Raw genomic sequence first — 16,147 nt, forward strand, 5'->3', positions numbered from 1 at the left:
GGCTCCCAAGCCCAGCCCTGCACACGAGCCCAGATGCGAGCTGCCCCTCAGGCCGCACCTAGATCCCTGCGCTGCTCTAAAACCCAGCTGCACGCAAGTCCCCACCCCCACCCTGGGGCCTGGTCCGGTTCCAGCGAGGAGTCCGGCACAGAGACTGAGTCCCGTTCTAGACTCCACCCTAGTGCTACAACCAGGTCCCTCTCCAGAATTCAGACAAGCTCTGGAGCCCCATCCATTTTGGAGGCAAGGCCTGCCTCCAGAGCTCAGCTTGACGCCGAGTGCCGCTCTCACTACAGAACGCAGACCAGCTCTAGAATGCTGTCCAACTCTGGCACCCAGACCACTTTCAAGACCTGGGCAATTTCCAGAGCTCGGTCCAGTTCAGGCACTCCACCCAGCTCCAGAACTCAGCTCCATTCCGAAGCACAGACTGGGTCTGAAATCCCATCCAGCTCCCAAACACAGTCAGTTGCTGAGACCCCACTGAGTTCCAGAATCCAGCTGAACTCTGGAATCTGGTCTAGCCTTGGGACCCAGACCAATGCAGCAACAGACTTATGCTCCACAAATCTTTCCAGCTCTGAAAGCAGGCCCAGCTCCAGGACCCAGACTTGTCCAGGAGCTCAGTCAACCTCTGGGACTCAGCTCATCTCGGAAACCCAACCAGCTGGATACCAGCTCCAGGCCACAGCCCAAGGCAGCTCTGATGTTAAGCTGGACTTTGGGAAGCAGACCAGTTCTGGAGCTCAGCCAAGCTGTCGGGCCCAGACAAGTTCAAGAATTCACCCCAGCTCTGGAACCCAGCCCAGCTCCAGGATTCACTCCAGCCCTGAGACTCAGCCCAACTTGGAAACCCAGAGTGATTCCAGAACCCACCCTGTTTCTGAAACCCAACACAGCTCTAGAACTCTGATCAGTTCTGCAACCCAGCTCAGGCCTGAGACCCAGCCCAACTCTGGAACCCAAAGCAGTTCACGAACTCAGCCCAGCTCTGGAACTTACCTTAGTTCCAGAACCCAGACTATTTCTGGAACCCAGTCCATCTCTAGAACCCAGACCAGTTCTGGAACCCAGCTCAGCTCCAAGACCCAGCCCAGCTCTGGGACCCAGAGCAGTGTAAGAATTCAACCCATCTCTGGAGCCCAGCTTAGCTCCGGAATTCAATCTAGCCCTGAGACCTGGCTCAACTCTGAGACCCAGCTCCATCTCAGGATTCAGTTCAGCTCGGAGCCACAGCCCATCTCTGGAAGCCTGCCCAGTTCAAGAACGCAGCCCAGCTCTGGAACTCTCCTCAGTTCTAGAATCCAGCCTCTTTCTGGAACTCAACCCAGCTCTAGAACCCAGACTAGTTCTGGAAGCCAGCCCAGCTCTGCAAGAATTCAACCCAGCTCTGGAGCCCAGCTCAGCTCAAGAACCCAGTTTATCTCTGAGATCGGGATCAGTTCTGAGATTCAGCTCAGCTCTGAAACCCAAGCCAGCTCCAGAACCCTGAACAGTTCTGGAACCCAGCTCAGCAGTGGAGCCCAGGCCACCTCAGAGACCCAGCCCAGTGTAAGAATTCAACCCAGCTCTGGAACCCAGCTCAGCCCTGAGACCCAGTCCAGCTCTGGAACCCAGAGCAGTTCAAGAACTCAGCCCAGCTCTGGAAGTTACCTTAATTCCAGAACCCAGACTGTTTCTGGAACCCAGTCCAGCTCCAGAACCCAGACCAGCTCAAAGATCCAGCTCAGCTCTAGAAATGGACTGCACCTGCAGACGCCTGGCCTTGACCGTAGAACCCAGGCTGATCTCATTCCCCCACCCCAACATCAGCCCCTGGGCTCACCATCCAGAGTCCTGACTCTGGCCCCTAGCACAGTAGCTCAGCTGCAGCCCCAGCCCCGTGATCTGGTACATGGAACACAGGCCAACACCGGCCTGGGCCGCAACTCACCAACTCCCCACCTGGCCCCGCAGTCACAGGTCCCGTCAGCCCTCCAGAAACCAGCCCTCTTCCCCAAGCCCCAGCTAGGACCCCAGAAATCCACCCCACCCACCATATCTATCATCTCTAGTTCCGCCCCCAGGGTGGCCCTCCTGCATTCCCAGCCCCCTGCATCCCTAGCCCAGAGGCCTGTCCCCTCCCCCACACTCAAGGAGTCAGGGCCTGCTCCTTGGGGGTCAGGGCCCCTCCCCCACCAAAGGGAGCTGTAGCTTGAGGGTGACACAGTTTTGGCTTCCATGATCCCCCATCCAGTCTCCTGCCCCTCCCAGCCTACGTCCCCTAGAAGCAGCAGGCCACCTCATTCTCCCAGCAGGTAGGGGTGGGGGGAGTAGGGAGAGTGGAAACAGGGGTTTAGTTTCACTTGGGCCTGGCTCTGGGAGGTGTAAGCAGATCCCAGGTCTGTGGAGTGGAAAGTGGGGGGGGGGGGGCACAGGCAGGAGGTGGAGAAACCGGGAACAGGAGGCAATTTTGTCCTCATGTACCTCGAGGGCTCGTGGGGAATAAAGGCACCTCTTCCACCTTGCGGCTGGGTGTGTCATTCTGGGGGGAGTTCACGGGAAGGCAGGGGAAGGGGCAGGCGTGAGGGTTTAGGGCGTGCACGTGACCACACTGGATGCTTCCTAAGCGGCCGCTCTGTGCCGAGCCCTTTACTAAGTGCTAAGCGCGCCTGCGCGGACCGGCGCTCCGCAAGGGCTCAGTCCCCTGTGCCTGCAACCGATGTTTATTGAGCACCTACTACGGGCCGGGGGCGGTTTGCTCGAGGCCCTGGGAGTCTGCAGTGTTGAGCAAACAGAACAGGTTCCCCTCCGCCCCGCCCCTCCTCCCCAGCTCCGCCCGGCGTGGGCTCGCTCTGGAACAGCGATCTGATGCGCGAATTTTAAAGATGGGTGACTTCCAGACCCAAAGGAGAGCAAAGCTGGGGGGCCAAGGTATTTTTCGGCAAAAGAGGGGGTGTCTCGCCTGTGCACATTCAATATTTCTTAAGCAGAGCCTTCTCGGGTTGGGGTGTCCAAGGGGATCAACTGTACCCCAGGAAGCAGGTCACAGTCAGGGGTCAGAGTCCCCCATTCCCAGAGGATTTCTGGAAGGGGAGGCTTGCAAGTCTCATTTCCTCAGACACCCCCTAACATGCCTGCCCCCCTTCCTGGGGCGGGGACGGGGGATCCGGGAAGAGTTAGGGAGTCCCCAGGGCTGATGGAGGACAGCCCCCAATCCTGCCGTTCAAAGGCTCGGTCCTTCTGATACTCCCGGCTCCTGGAATTCCGGGACAGGCAGCTGTGACCGCAGGGAGGACGGAGGTCTTGGGAGGACGAGCCGGCTGCCCCCCCCCCCCCGCCCGGTGCGGCTGCCCCCTCGCGCTCTATTGCACCGGGCGCCTTTGGGTGAGCTGCGGCTGCAGGGACAGCGACCTGGACCGGGCGCTGAGGCGAGGGTGCAGGCGCCGGATCACCGCCCGGCGAAACAGGATGTACACCCAGGGGTCGAGGATCTGGTTCCAGGTGGCCACGCGCAGGTAAATGAGCAGCTGCTGCTCGGTGGCTCGGGACAGCTGCCCGGTCGGGCTCATGGCGGGCGGGCTGCGCAGCACCGTCTGGGCGATGAAGACCTGCCGAGGGTCAGAGCGGTTAGCGGGGGGCGGCGCCGGCCGCCAGCCCTGCCTGCGGCCCCTGCAGCAAACCCCCCCCCCCGACCCCCGCCGAGATCCAGGGCACTCCGTCACCGCCTTGCTGTGTGACCTGGGGAGGGCTGCCCGACCTCTCTGAGCTTCAGTGGATGGGGCAGGAAAACAGCGCGCTTTTCCTGCCCGACTCCTGGGCGCAGTTAAATCCGGTGGGAAAGACTTGCCGGTGGAGTTACTGTGACTGCCGGCGTTATTATTCTATTAAACACTTTATAATTTATAAACTTTTTATGATATAAAACTATACTATTGCATTGCACACTAAATATTTAATTTTTATATTATATGTTTTATTTTATTTTATTTATTTTTTAAAAGATTGTATTTATTTACTGAGAGAGAGAGAGAGGCAGAGGGAGAGGCAGACTCGCCCCTGAGCAGGGAGCCCGGTGCGGGACTCGATCCCAGGATCATGAGATCATGACCTGAGCTGAAGGCAGACGCTTCACCAGCGGAGCCACCCAAGTGCCTCTATGTTTTATTTTAAATAATTTTATATTATATCAAAACTTATATTTTGTATAATTTTATGACACGGTTTTATATTAAATAATTCTATATTAAATTTGTATATTGAATTATTTAAAGTATTTTATTACTACTGAAATTTATGCTTAGTATGACATAATATGTAATAAGTTATTTACAAATATGTAAGAAATTAATTATTTAATAATATATTGTTAATTATCATAGTAATATATTAGAGTTATATATTATGTAGTATTTAAAATTGCATATTATAATTATGTAACTGTATAATTGATATGATTAAATATAACTTATAATACAATAACAATGTGATAGTTATAAGTCTATTTTATAACTATAATTAAATTTTATATTGTTAAGCATAATTATAATTCATATTGTGTTAAATTATTATATTAAAATAAATTATGGTAAAATTATATTCCTATTGAGGCACCTGGCTGGCTCAGTCGGTGGACCATGCAATTCTTGACCTTGGGGTTGTGAGTTCAAGCCCCACGTTGGGCGTAGAGATTACTTAAAAATAAGATCTTTTGGGGGTGTCTGGGCGGCTCAGTCAGTTAAGCGTCTGCCTTTGGCTCGGGTCATGATCGCAGGGTCCCAGGATTGAGCTCCACGTCGGTCTGCTGCTCCCTCTGCCTCTGCCCCCAACTTGTCCTCGCTCTCTCTCTCAAATAAATAAATATTTTTTTTTAGTATATTAAAATCTCAAAAAAAAGATCTTTCTTAAAAATTATATTAATGTTTCCTGAGCACCTACTGTGCACTGGGCAATGCTGGAGACACGGCACTGGTCACAACAGAGCACATACCACTCGCACAGGCTTGCAGCCCCATCAGGATGGTGGCGGGCCGTCACAGTGTGGGGGTGGGGGAGACAGAGCCATGACAGGGGGAGCGAGGGCCCTGTGGGAGGCAGAGTGGGCGCCTGAGCTGACCTGGGGGCAGAAGCTGCTTGGCACACAGGGGTTCCCCTGGCGAGTTTGAAGGCAGTGTCTGTGGGCCTATCTTCTGGGGCAATGGGGAGCCAGGGAAGGCTTCAGAGCAGATGGCCGTGGGCCTCTTTCTGTTTTGTTTGCTTTTTCTTTTGTTTGGTTTTACTGTTTTGTTAAGAATGTTTTTATCGTTGCTAATAGCGGGAGAAACAATAGGAAGGGGCACATTTGTGACACGTGAAAATGACATGAAATTAAAATCCCGGTGTCTCCACACGGAGTCCTATTGGCACACAGCCACGCCCGTGTCTCCGGGGGCTGCTTTCCTGCTTGGATGGGTTCAGCAGAGTTGAGTATCTGTGACAGAGGCCACATTTAAAATATTTACCATATGGCCCTTTAGAGAGAAGTTTGCCCACAGAGGGGACTCAGGATCGTTTCATGATTCAGCGATTCTACCTAAGGACAGGGACGCCTTGCCCCTGATGTCTAGCGAGTAAACTCCTATTCATACTTCAAAGCCCCAGCTCCAATGGTTCAGAGCAGGACAGAGCCCAATCTGGGCATCTGGAGAGACTGGAGGCTGGAGGGGAGGGAGGGGAGGGAGGAGAGCGAGGGGAGGCAGCATGGACGAGTCTGCTGGAGGTCAGGGTCCTTGTGAGGTGACAGGTGTGTGCATCTTTACCAGGGGAGGGAAGCAGAGAGCCTACAAGGAGTCAGTTCCTGGGGTGGGTCCCAGCGGCGGGCACCAGTGGGTTCCCACGGGAGCGGCAGCCACAGAATGCTGCTTCTGGATGGCAGATGTGCTCCTGTCCTGTCCTGGGGGTGCCCTTCCCAGGCCTGTTCTCATGGATCTGAGGATATTTACATATTCACTTATTATTATTATCACCCTTAATATTTATGGGCAGCACCTGAGTCAGGGCCCACCCTGCTCTCCCCACAGCCCTCCAGGGCTCCCACCTCCCTGGGGGAAAAGCCCACGTCCTCCCTGCGGTCTCCTAGGCCCTGCATGACCCATCCCCTCCCCACCGTCCCCTCCTCCCTCTCTCCCCCTCACCCACTCTGCTCCTCCTCACTGGTCTTTCAACATGCCAGGCAGGGTCCTGCCCCAGGGCCTTTGCATGTGCCGTGCCCTCTTCCTGGAATCCTTCTGCCCCCAGATCTCCACACAGTTCACATCCTCACCTCCACCATGTCTTTGCTCAAATGTCACCTTCACCGAGAGGTCCCTGACCACAATCTGCCCCAGTCTCTTGGGACACCCAGAATGGGCCCCGCTCTGCTCTGAACCATTGGAGCTGGGGCTCTGAAGCATGGGTAGGAGTTTCACTGCTAGATAAAACCCAGGAAGGCATCCTAGGTAGAATCTCCCTGAATCGTTAGATGACTCCTGGGTCCCCCTTGGTGGCACACTTCTCTTCAAGGGCCGTGTAATAAATATTCCGAACACGGTCTGTGCCCCAGCGAGGCTCGGCAGCCCCAAGGTGACAAGGAAGCACATGGGTGTGGCTGTGTTCTCACAGGACTTTATTTCTGGATGCGGAGATCTGAATTCCATGTCATTGTCATGTGTCACAAAGTATCAAACTGTGATGCTTCTTTGCACTTTTTTTTTTTTGCACATTTGTAAAAAATTCTTAGCAAAACAAAAAACAGAGCAAAAGCAAAGCAAAACAAATTTGTGGTCTCTCCATTTGCAAGATGTGGTTTGTTTTTTAAGATTTTATCTTTAAGCATCTCTACACCCAATGGGGGGCTCGAACTCACAGCCCCGAGCTGAAGAGTCGTGCGCTCCTCCGGCTGGGCCGGCCAGCACCCCTGCAGGTCTGGGTTTTGTTCTAGCTCTTTTCACTTCCTACTCTCTACCTCTTCCCGCATCCATATGCTATGTTTACGGTCTGCCTTCCCCACTGGCAAGAGCTCCCGGAAGGATCTCTGTCACTTCTGTTCTCTGCTGTGTTCTCAGTGTCTAGACCAGAGTCTGGAACATAGGAGTCACTCATGAAGTGTTTGCTGAAGGAGCAAATGATTAATGAGTTCATTTCAACCTCCCCATCACTCGGAAGGGCAGACACCTTTTTAATCCCCATAATCAGACACCAAGGCTGGAGGAGGGGAGCCCAGAGCCAGAGTCACAGAACTGGTCCTTGTTGGTCATGGGTTGGAAATCGAGTGTCTGACTTCAAACTCTAGACATGTCCTGGCCAAATCAGAAATGGGAAAAAAACCACCTCAAACGGCCAACTACGCTGATCAGTGGAAGGACTTCAGCCAAGCTCCCCTGACTCAGAAAATCTGGGCAGAGGTGAGTTTCAGCCTAGAACTAGGCACAAAGTAGATTTGGGAAATGTTTGATGATTCAGTGACACTACCTAGAATGCCTTCCTTGGTTTTGTTTAGTAGGTAAACTCCTAAGTATCCTTCAAAACGCCAGCTCCAATGCCCCTTCTCTGGAAAACTTTTTCTGATACCCCAGATAGAACCTTGGAAGCCCCTCCCCGGGCATCCCAGTCCTGCCCCCCGGTTTGGAGGTTATCTGTGTCTTGTTCATGAGCTCCTCAAGGAGGGACACTCGAACACGGGGGGTCTGTGCCCATATTTTCTTGGGTGGATGAGAACCTGAGGATTTAAATTCCCTGTGGAGGGGCACCCGGGTGGCTCAGTCGGTGAAGCGTCTGCCTTCGGCTCAGGTCATGATCTCAGGGTCCTGGGATCAAGGCCCCTATCGCGCTCCCTGCTCCGTGGGGAGTCTGCCTCTCCCTCTCCCTCCGCCCACCGCTCCCCCTGCGCAAGCTTGCGCGCTCTCTCTCTCTTTCAAATAAGTAAAATCTTTAAAGATAAATCAAGAAACCCCCTGTGGGTGAACTGGAGCCCAGTCCCCAAGGGCGGCAGGAGCCCCGAGCAGAGCCCCCGCTCACCACTCACCAGCAGCGGCATCCAGCAGATGCTGGCCACCACCATGATGCCCATGAGCTGAGCCATCATCTCGACCTCGCAGTCCCGCGGGCGCTGCTGGGCGGCCTCCTGCCCATGGTAGACGTGGCAGAGAGTGGCCACGCTGATCGTGTTGAGCAGGAAGGACAGCCCCACCGAGAAGCTGCCGAGGAGCGTGAAGAGCAGGCCGAAGGCCACGTCCCCCGGCTGGGCGCCGAGCGTGAGGAAGCACCAGGAGCCGGGGTACTGCACGGTGTAGCGGCCCACACCCAGCAGGGGCAGCAGGCCCAGCGCCAGCGCCGACGCCCACACCAGCCCCACCGTGGCCCAGGCCCGGCGCTGCGAGGCCACCGCGGGGCGCGAGAAGGGCCGGGTGATGCCCAGGTAGCGCTCCGAGGCCATGGCGGCCCCCAGCAACAGCGGGCAGAGGCCAAAAAAGACCATGACGACGCCCATGAACTGGCAGAGGCGGCAGCTGGGGTCCACGGCGCGCCAGTCGAAGAGGATGGCGTGCTGGGACACCACGATCACGCCGGTGACCAGCAGCCCCATGAAGTCGGTGAGCACCAGGCCGCAGAGGAAGGTGAGGAAGGAGGAGCGTGCGTACGAGCTGCCCTGCCGCGCCCCTGCCAGCACGCTCAGCGCCAGCAGGTTGGACGCCAGGCCCACCAGGCAGAAGGAGGCGGCGAACCAGGGAGAGGCAATCAGGCGCCGCTCTTCCAGGGTGATGTTGGTTGGCCGGAAGCAGGGCCCCGGAGAAGTGCCGTTGGGCCACATGGCGCCACAGCGGGGAGGGGCAGGTCAGCACCCCATCGGGCCGAGGCTGCTGGTGGGGAGAGCGGGCGCTGGCTCAGGCACACCTGGGGGAGCAGAGAGAAGATTTGCTGGTGATTCCTTGTGCGTTTTCATCTGGCGGGGCCCGGCGAACTCCTACACAATCTTCGATGCCCCAGTTCAAATATCCCCTTTTTGAAGAAGCCTGTCCTGACCCATCTCGCTCCCCACTCCGCATTACTATTACCAGTAGCGCCAGCATAATGGCTCCCAGCACTACTAGTTCCAGCTCTGTCCTGCCCCAGACTCAGCGACCCACGATGCAGAGGACCCGTGCTGTCTGCTCTGCGGACCCTGGAGAGCACCGGGAGTCTTTTCGGGGTCATAGAGAAGAACCAAGAAGCTCTGGGCTGGAAACGCAGCCCTGGTGCCCCCCACGCGACCCCAGGCAAGTGACTTCTTCCCTCTGGGCTCCACGGCCCCACTCGCTTGTCACCCGGCTGAGCCCTTGGCCGACTGCAGAATCCAGGACAGAGTTCAGCCGCTGGGGGACGGGATGTGTGCAAGGTGAGGAGGGTGGCGGGCTGGCGGCCAGAGGTCACGGGCTCTCACACCAGCTCTGAGGTCACGATAGCGCCTGCACACACGCGGGAGGCCCGACACCCTCGGTGTTTTCAGAAGACGCTTCCTTACCCATGTTGGGATCATGTGGATTCTTTTTTTCCCCATTTTCATGGCATTGTTTTTATAATGAGAAATAAACCCAGAAATCCAGTTCCATTCTGGGAATAACAGAAAAAAAACCCCAGCTCATTTGGAGCCACAGACTCTCCAGGGACGAGCTATAAATGGCAGCGAGAGGGACCTGTTACTCTGTGGGGCTGCAGGAGGACACTGGAGACGCCGGGGCCTAGCTGCTGCGAGTGTGGACGGACAGACCAGATGTGGGGGTGTCGCATATAAATAAAACAAGAGACCATTCAGAGAACAGCTCCCAGTGCCAGAGAAGGACACACCAGGGAGGCTGTCGGGGGCGCTGGGGCCTAGCTGGCAGGTCCCTGGCCTCCTGCTCTGGGTCCACACCGCAGGTCTCCCTGTGTGGCCAGTGAGGTGGCCCCAGGGGGAGGGCAGAGAGGGCACAGGTGGGCGGCTGGGGGCAGGACACACGTGCCAGGCAGTTAGAGCTCAGAAAGCTCCTACTGTGATCCCCGTTTTGCAGAGGGGGAGGATGGAGGCATCAGAGGGGTTAAGTCTCTTGTCCAAGGTCCCACAGCCCGGCCTGAGTTGATCTGAGATGTAAGTCCAGGCCTTGTTAAGGGTAAGTGTGTGTAAATGATTCGCGGGCCTGCCAGTGGGAGGGAGGATGTGGGCCCTGGGCGTGGAGGGTCGGTATCATTGGAATTTTCCCTAAGGGACAGAATTTTCTAAAGAGCGGGTCCGGCCAGTCTTGAATCCAGGCTTTGCCACGAGCCCTGTCACTGACCAGTGCTCCAGTTTTCCTTTCTGTAAAATGGGGTGGATGATGGGAATGAGCTAATCTGAGTACAGGGCTTTGACCTGGCTCTTGGCGGGGTACCCGTGGCCGCCGGCGCTCACCCCCGATCTTGCTAATTGGCGCGCTGGCCTGGCCCCTCTGCTCAGCGACTCCTAATCGCTCCTCATAAATTAACCAGCCCCTGACAACCACACTGAGCTTCGCTCCCAGGCTGAGAGCCAAGGCCATCGCCACTTCGGCAGGGTGGGGGCCGGAGCGGGAAAACGAGGCCCGGAGAGAGGCGGCCGGCCGTGTGGGTCAGTCCACGGTGACCGCAGTCTTCCCTCCACTGCGGAGCAGGGCCGTGCTCGGTGCGGCCACAGGTCTGGCCGGCATTTGGATTGCTCTTAGGACAGGGCTCTCTCTAACCTCGAGAGCTGGTACACAGTACCTGAACCTTCCTGGGAACTTGGGCTGTCCTTCGGCCACTGCCCCGACCTCAGCCTGGAGTGACCACCAGCGCCTCGCGGGGCTCACGGCTGCAACCCTGTGCGGGAGCTCATGCACTTCTCATTTGCCCGGGGCCGCCCACCCTGAGCCCTCCTCAGGCCTCTCCGTCTGGGAACAAACCCGTGACCCAGAGCCCTTGGCCTGGGGGGAGGCTGGAAACTGGCATGACTCCCTCTGGCCATGGGGCCGTGGTTTCCAGTCCCCCCACAGGTTCAGGAGATAGCGACTGTCTCAAGTTCCCTAGGCACGCGCACGGCCAGGCCCATAGGGGCCCCTGGCAAGGCCTCCTTTCCCCTCCCAGATTGGCTGGGAGGGATGGCAGGGCCCTCACCCTGCAGGGGACTGTCATCATAGCTTGAGGGCCAGAGTCAGCCCTGTGTGGCCCTCAGGGGAGTCCATCGCCCTCTCTGTGCTTCACAGGAAGCACGAACTCCAGACTCCCCCCCCCCCTCCGAAATTTGTTGGACAAACCCAGGATTCCATGGCCCAAGAGTGGGGAGGTTTGGGCTTTGAAGGACCACGGCTCTGGAATTCTAACGAGCTCATGGTTCTGGAACCCAGGAGGCCTCGAGTCCAGAATTCCAAGGGGCGGAAGTTCCAGAACTTTGATGGGAATGTGGCTGGGTCCTGGGATCCACAACTTTGGTTTCAACTCTTGGTCCTTCCTGGAGTAGGGACACTCAGTTCTCATCAGCCCACCTGGGGGAGGCTGGGCCACGGGGGGGCGGGGCGTCCTGCCCCAGAGGCACACACACACCGGGGTGGGCCCTCCGAAGCCCAGCCCCCTGTGGAATGTGATCTCTGGTTCCCATGCGCCAGGCCCCTCCTCTGCCTGTCGGTCACCGCTGGCCCGGTCTCCTCCACCCGCTCCAGGGAGCCAGCCTTCTCTCAACACGTCTGCCTCCGCTCAACACTCCATCCCCCGGCTGGCAAGGCTGCCGGTCTCCAGGCCCACCCAGACTCCCCGCGGTGGCGATGCTGACCTCTCACGAATTGGGACTGGAGTCCCTGATCTGCCACTGCCAAGCTGGGGGCCAACACCGCCAAGCCTCAGTGTTCCCCCCGCCCCCCGCGAAATGAAGAAAACGGGGACACTAAGTCCCCTGCTGGCATTCTGGCTGATACCTGACTTGCTCCCACTGAGCCTTTGCCTCCGTGGTGCCCCCCCTCCAGAGTCTTTCCGGCTCCTGGTGCGCCCCACGCTTATCTCCTGGCTGGCCATGTGCACGGGGACAGCCCCGCGGTGGCCCCCAGCACAACTGCTGAGTCCTCCGAGCGCCGGTCAAGTGACCGCCGCCGCCCTTTGGCGTGAAACTGCAGAGGCCTGGGCAGCCCGTGCCTGATGCCGCCTCGCAGGCTCACGGGCGTGGACCCCTCCACAGACACCCGCGGGGACGCGCACACACACGGGCAGGGCCCCTGCCAGTCCCCAGGCCTGCCCCCACGTCTCTTCACCACACCACAAGGCTTAATTTCCGGGAACTTTTCCTGTTTGTGACACCGACCCGGTCCCCACCTCAGAGGGTGCAGAGTGGGGCCTCCGCAGTCAGCCCGACTAGGGGTGAGCCCCGCCTGCGCCCTGACTCAAGGGGCCCCTGCGAGCCTCAGTTTCCTCATCTGTACAGTGGGTGCCCTGGAGGGCTCACCACTCAGCTACCAGGAGGGCTGCACAGGAGGGCAGGTGTGGGGTGAGGGGACAGGCTCCGGGGCCTTTGGCGGTGGACGCTGAGTTAGATCGTGCAGACGTGTGCTGAGACCCACCATTGCATGTGCGCACGCACACACACACACAAGTGCACGCACACACTTGCTCACAGCCACACCCAGCGCCTCGCACCCTTCCTGCCGCCTCAAAGGACCCTGAGCCTCCCAGCGCCACCCAGGGAAACCACACGCAGCAGGTCCTCAGCCGCACTGGGACGGGCCCAGGGCGGACCGCGGGGGCGCCACCGCCGCGTCCTGACACGGATCCGGTCTACACAACTCCCGGACACCCAGCACCTGGCTGCGGGACCGGCGCAAGGGGACACACCCACAGCAGGGCGGGCCACTGCAGGACACACCCTGGCCGCTCTCACGCCCCGCCCCTAACCTGGCGGCCGGGCCTCACCTGGAGACGATGACCGGTGGGACGCGCTGGGGTCACCGCGGGCGGGCGTGCTGGGTCCGGGGCCGGGCCCAGGCCGGGAAAGGCGAAGCGGGGAGCAGGACGGCCCGGCCTCCCCGGGGCCTTTGGGGAAACCGAGTCACGGCCGGGGGCGGGCCGCCCAGAGGACCCCGGCGCTGCCACGTCCCCGCAGGGCACAAATGGAAGGCGCGGCAGCTCTGGACGCCGGGGTGCGCGAGGTCCTCCGGGGCTGGAGGAGGGGCGACGAGCCCTCGCGGCCCGGAGGGGGGGGTCCGCGGGGGCTAAAAATAGCCCAGGCCGGGGGCTGCGCTCCGCAGCCCGCGCCCTGTCTGTCCTTGTCTGTCTGTCTCTCGGTCCGTCCCTACCGGCCCCTCCCCCTGCACTGGCCACGCCCCTCTGGTACGGCCAGGCTGATGGGGGTCAGTGGGCGCCCCCCAGCCCGCCCGGGGGAGTGAGCGCGTCCCCCTGGGCGCAGGGACAGGGATGCGGGTGGCCGGCGCCCACTCGGGAGCTTTCGGCCCCGGGCCCGCCCGAGCCGGGCCCCCTCTTCGCGCTCCCGCCGCCAGGCCCCGCATTATTCACCATCTGGGCAGCACCCAAGGCCGGCAGGGGCGGGGCCCGCGGGCGGAATCAGCCCCCGAGGCGCCCAGACCCCCGCCCAGGGCTCTACGCTGGCGAACCTGGTGGGCTGGGGCCTGGCACACAGTAGGTACCCAATCAATGCAGGGTCTGTTTAGAGGGGAGGGGCGCCAACACGCTCAGGGCGCAGCTCTGTGGGCATCCTGCTCGGGCAGGGTTTCTCCCGGATCAGGTCAGTGGCGGTCAGTGGCGGGGTGGTGGGTCTGGCATTCCAGGGGGAGGGTCCTGTGAGGACAAAGACTTGGAGATGGCGGTGGGGCTGGAGATGGAAGGGCAACCCCTGCGGGGGGCGTTGAGGAGGTCCGTTCCCCACCCCCTCCATCCCCAACCCCTGTGCGGGGTGGGAAGGAAGCCCAGGCCAGTGACCCGCAGAGGGAGGGCGGGTGAACCCAGGGAACTGGAAGCAGGGCTTGGCAAGGGGCTCCCAGGCAGCGTCGGCTTCCTTGAAGACCCCCAGACCCAGTGCTCTGGGCCGGGGTCTCATGGGTCACAAAAGTAGAGGGTGATGAGGCCGGGCGTGGCTGGAGCCAAGGCCCCCAGAGGCTGCCCTGGAGAAAAGTGAGGTTGGGCCTCAGGTGGGCGAAGGGGGTCCACAGGCCCGAGGTCAGCCTTTGAAGCCGCGTGGAGACAGGATTTGGGCGTGAAGGGGCGACCCGGGACCTCACTGGCCCCAAGTTCGGGCCTGCAGTGGGCCAGGACTAGCTGGTTTGGCCTTGACCCTGCCCCACCCAGTCCTCGGGGGCCTGGGAAGGACATGCGAGGTCTGGCTCTGAGTGAGGAGGCCGTGCTTCTGCCCTCCCCTGCCCTGCGTGTCCTGACACCCTTTTCTGGCTCCCCACCCCACCATCCTTCCGGCCTCCAGGCCTTAGCGCACACCCCACCCAGCGTCCTTCCAGACGGCCCCTCCCCTGTCCTCTCCCATTGTCTGAGGCGCTGAGGATTCAGCGGTTAACTCTTAACTTCTCCTCCTTGGTAAGGGGTCTCCCCAACTCATGCGTCTGGCAGAGCCCTGGCTCCAAGGCCCCTCCTTTGTAAAGCCCTGCTCGCACAGGCAGTCTTGCTACCCCCCAAGCCTCTTTAAGAGCAACTCTGTGTCCTAGTCCACGTGGTGGTGGGACAATTCTGCATCATTTCTACCCTCGAGGATGCCCTCCCGCTGGAGAAAGACAGAGCGGGACAGAGTCCAGCCCCCTGCGGTCAGGCTGGGGCCAGAGGAAGTGACAAGGCTGAAAGCGGCCCAGAGGTGAGCCAGGAAGGCATTCTGAGGGAAGAAGGTGTGAGAACTGGGGCTTTGTAGGATGAATAGGAGTCCCCTGGGGCAAAGAGGTATCTTGTGACAGAAATTACCTTTAAAAACTTTGGGGAGGAGAGGGAGCACGAGGCTTTGGGAAATCACAAGGCAAGCAGATGTGGTGGAAAGAGGACGTGGAGCTGGGGCCACAGATGTGGGGGGACTTGAAGGACACTGCTCCCTTCCCACTTCCTCTGCCCGAGATAACAAGGACAGTGTCCTTTCTGGGAAACGGCCACAGCCGGCGTCGGAGAAGGGCCCTTGGCCTGTCCTGAGTCTGGGCAGCACCACAACTCTTCGAGGCAGTGGGGGAAAGATGGGGAAACTGAGGGGCGCCTGGTCGCCTCAGTCGGTAGAGCACGCAGCTCTTGATCTCAGGGTTGTGACTTCCAGCCCCACGTTAGGTGCGGGGAGGACTTAAAAACATAACATCTTTGAAAAAAAAAAAAAAGAAGGGGAAACTGAGGTCCAGAGGGAGGAAATGAGGCATCCAAGGCCCCGTGTGGGTGGGATTTGCACACAGCTCCGGCTTCCGCCCCCTCCCGGCCTCCCTCCCCAACCCCGCCCCACTCACTCAGCTCGGAGGCTAGGGAGGACCAGATGGTGGGAACAGAGGCCAGGCTCAGGATGCGCCCCCCGGGGCTGGTTTCCGGTGGGGGCCAGGCAGGGAGGATCTATTCTTAGCCTCCACAGCCAAGGGCAGGAAAAGGATGGGGTGGGGGTTGGGGGCAGTTTAAGGCCCTGGGTGGACCCTGCGGCGGGGTGGGGGCCAAGGGGCAGCTGGGTGGTTGTGGTGCCTCCAGTCAGCCTGAAGGGTCCCCGACACCCAGCTCACAGCCCCATCTGGATCAACAACCCTCTAAGGCTCCCCAGGGACCTGGCCGGAGTCCAGCTGCTGGGCTTGCAGTCACCCCGCTGGGCGTCTGCCCCCCCAAGCACCTGCTGCCTTGTCCTCTGCCCAGCAGCCCCGTGCTGCCTTGCCAAGTCCGGCTCCTGCACCCCATCTCTGCAAAGCCTTCCGTGTGACATCTGGGGCCCCCAGACCCAATGACCCCCGTGCTGCGATCTGACCCCTTGGTCTGGGGGTGTCTGGGCCCGGCCTTCCTCCCTCCAGACCGGGGCTCCCGGCTTAAACATGCGCCTGGAGAGTCACTCTGCTCCCCTCCTGGTGCAGCTGTCCCCCTGGGGTCCACGTGCTGCTGGGATGCAGAGGGGATGGAGGAATTGGGACTCTCCTGGGAGCAGGTGGAGGCTGGGACGTGGGCGGTGACCTGGGAGGTGGGACCCTCCCAGCCAGAGAAT

At 59.4% G+C, this 16,147-nt stretch overlaps 1 protein-coding gene across 1 annotated transcript; it reads right to left on the bottom strand.

Moving 5' to 3' along the window:
• Window positions 1-2,689: 2,689 nt before the first annotated feature.
• TBXA2R (thromboxane A2 receptor) lies at window positions 2,690-15,290 on the bottom strand. Its single transcript, XM_026481060.4, has 3 exons — window positions 12,898-15,290; window positions 8,021-8,889; window positions 2,690-3,590 (listed from the first exon to the last, which is right to left on the bottom strand). The coding sequence occupies exons 2-3, from the start codon at window positions 8,804-8,806 to the stop codon at window positions 3,345-3,347; spliced, it is 1,032 nt and encodes a 343-aa protein (XP_026336845.2). The 5' UTR covers window positions 8,807-8,889; window positions 12,898-15,290; the 3' UTR covers window positions 2,690-3,344.
• Window positions 15,291-16,147: the final 857 nt, after the last annotated feature.

The sequence above is a fragment of the Ursus arctos genome, unplaced genomic scaffold (assembly GCF_023065955.2).
Source record: "Ursus arctos isolate Adak ecotype North America unplaced genomic scaffold, UrsArc2.0 scaffold_14, whole genome shotgun sequence".
NCBI classification, from domain to species: Eukaryota; Metazoa; Chordata; class Mammalia; order Carnivora; family Ursidae; genus Ursus; species Ursus arctos.

Excerpts from the sequence above, each read along its gene's own strand:
- TBXA2R (XM_026481060.4), bottom strand. The coding sequence starts at position 8,806 with ATGTGGCCCAACGGCACTTCTCCGGGGCCCTGCTTCCGGCCAACCAAC. Across the intron at positions 3,591-8,020 it reads TCTGCTGGATGCCGCTGCTG|GTCTTCATCGCCCAGACGGT; the intron begins GTGAGTGGTGAG and ends GACCCTCGGCAG.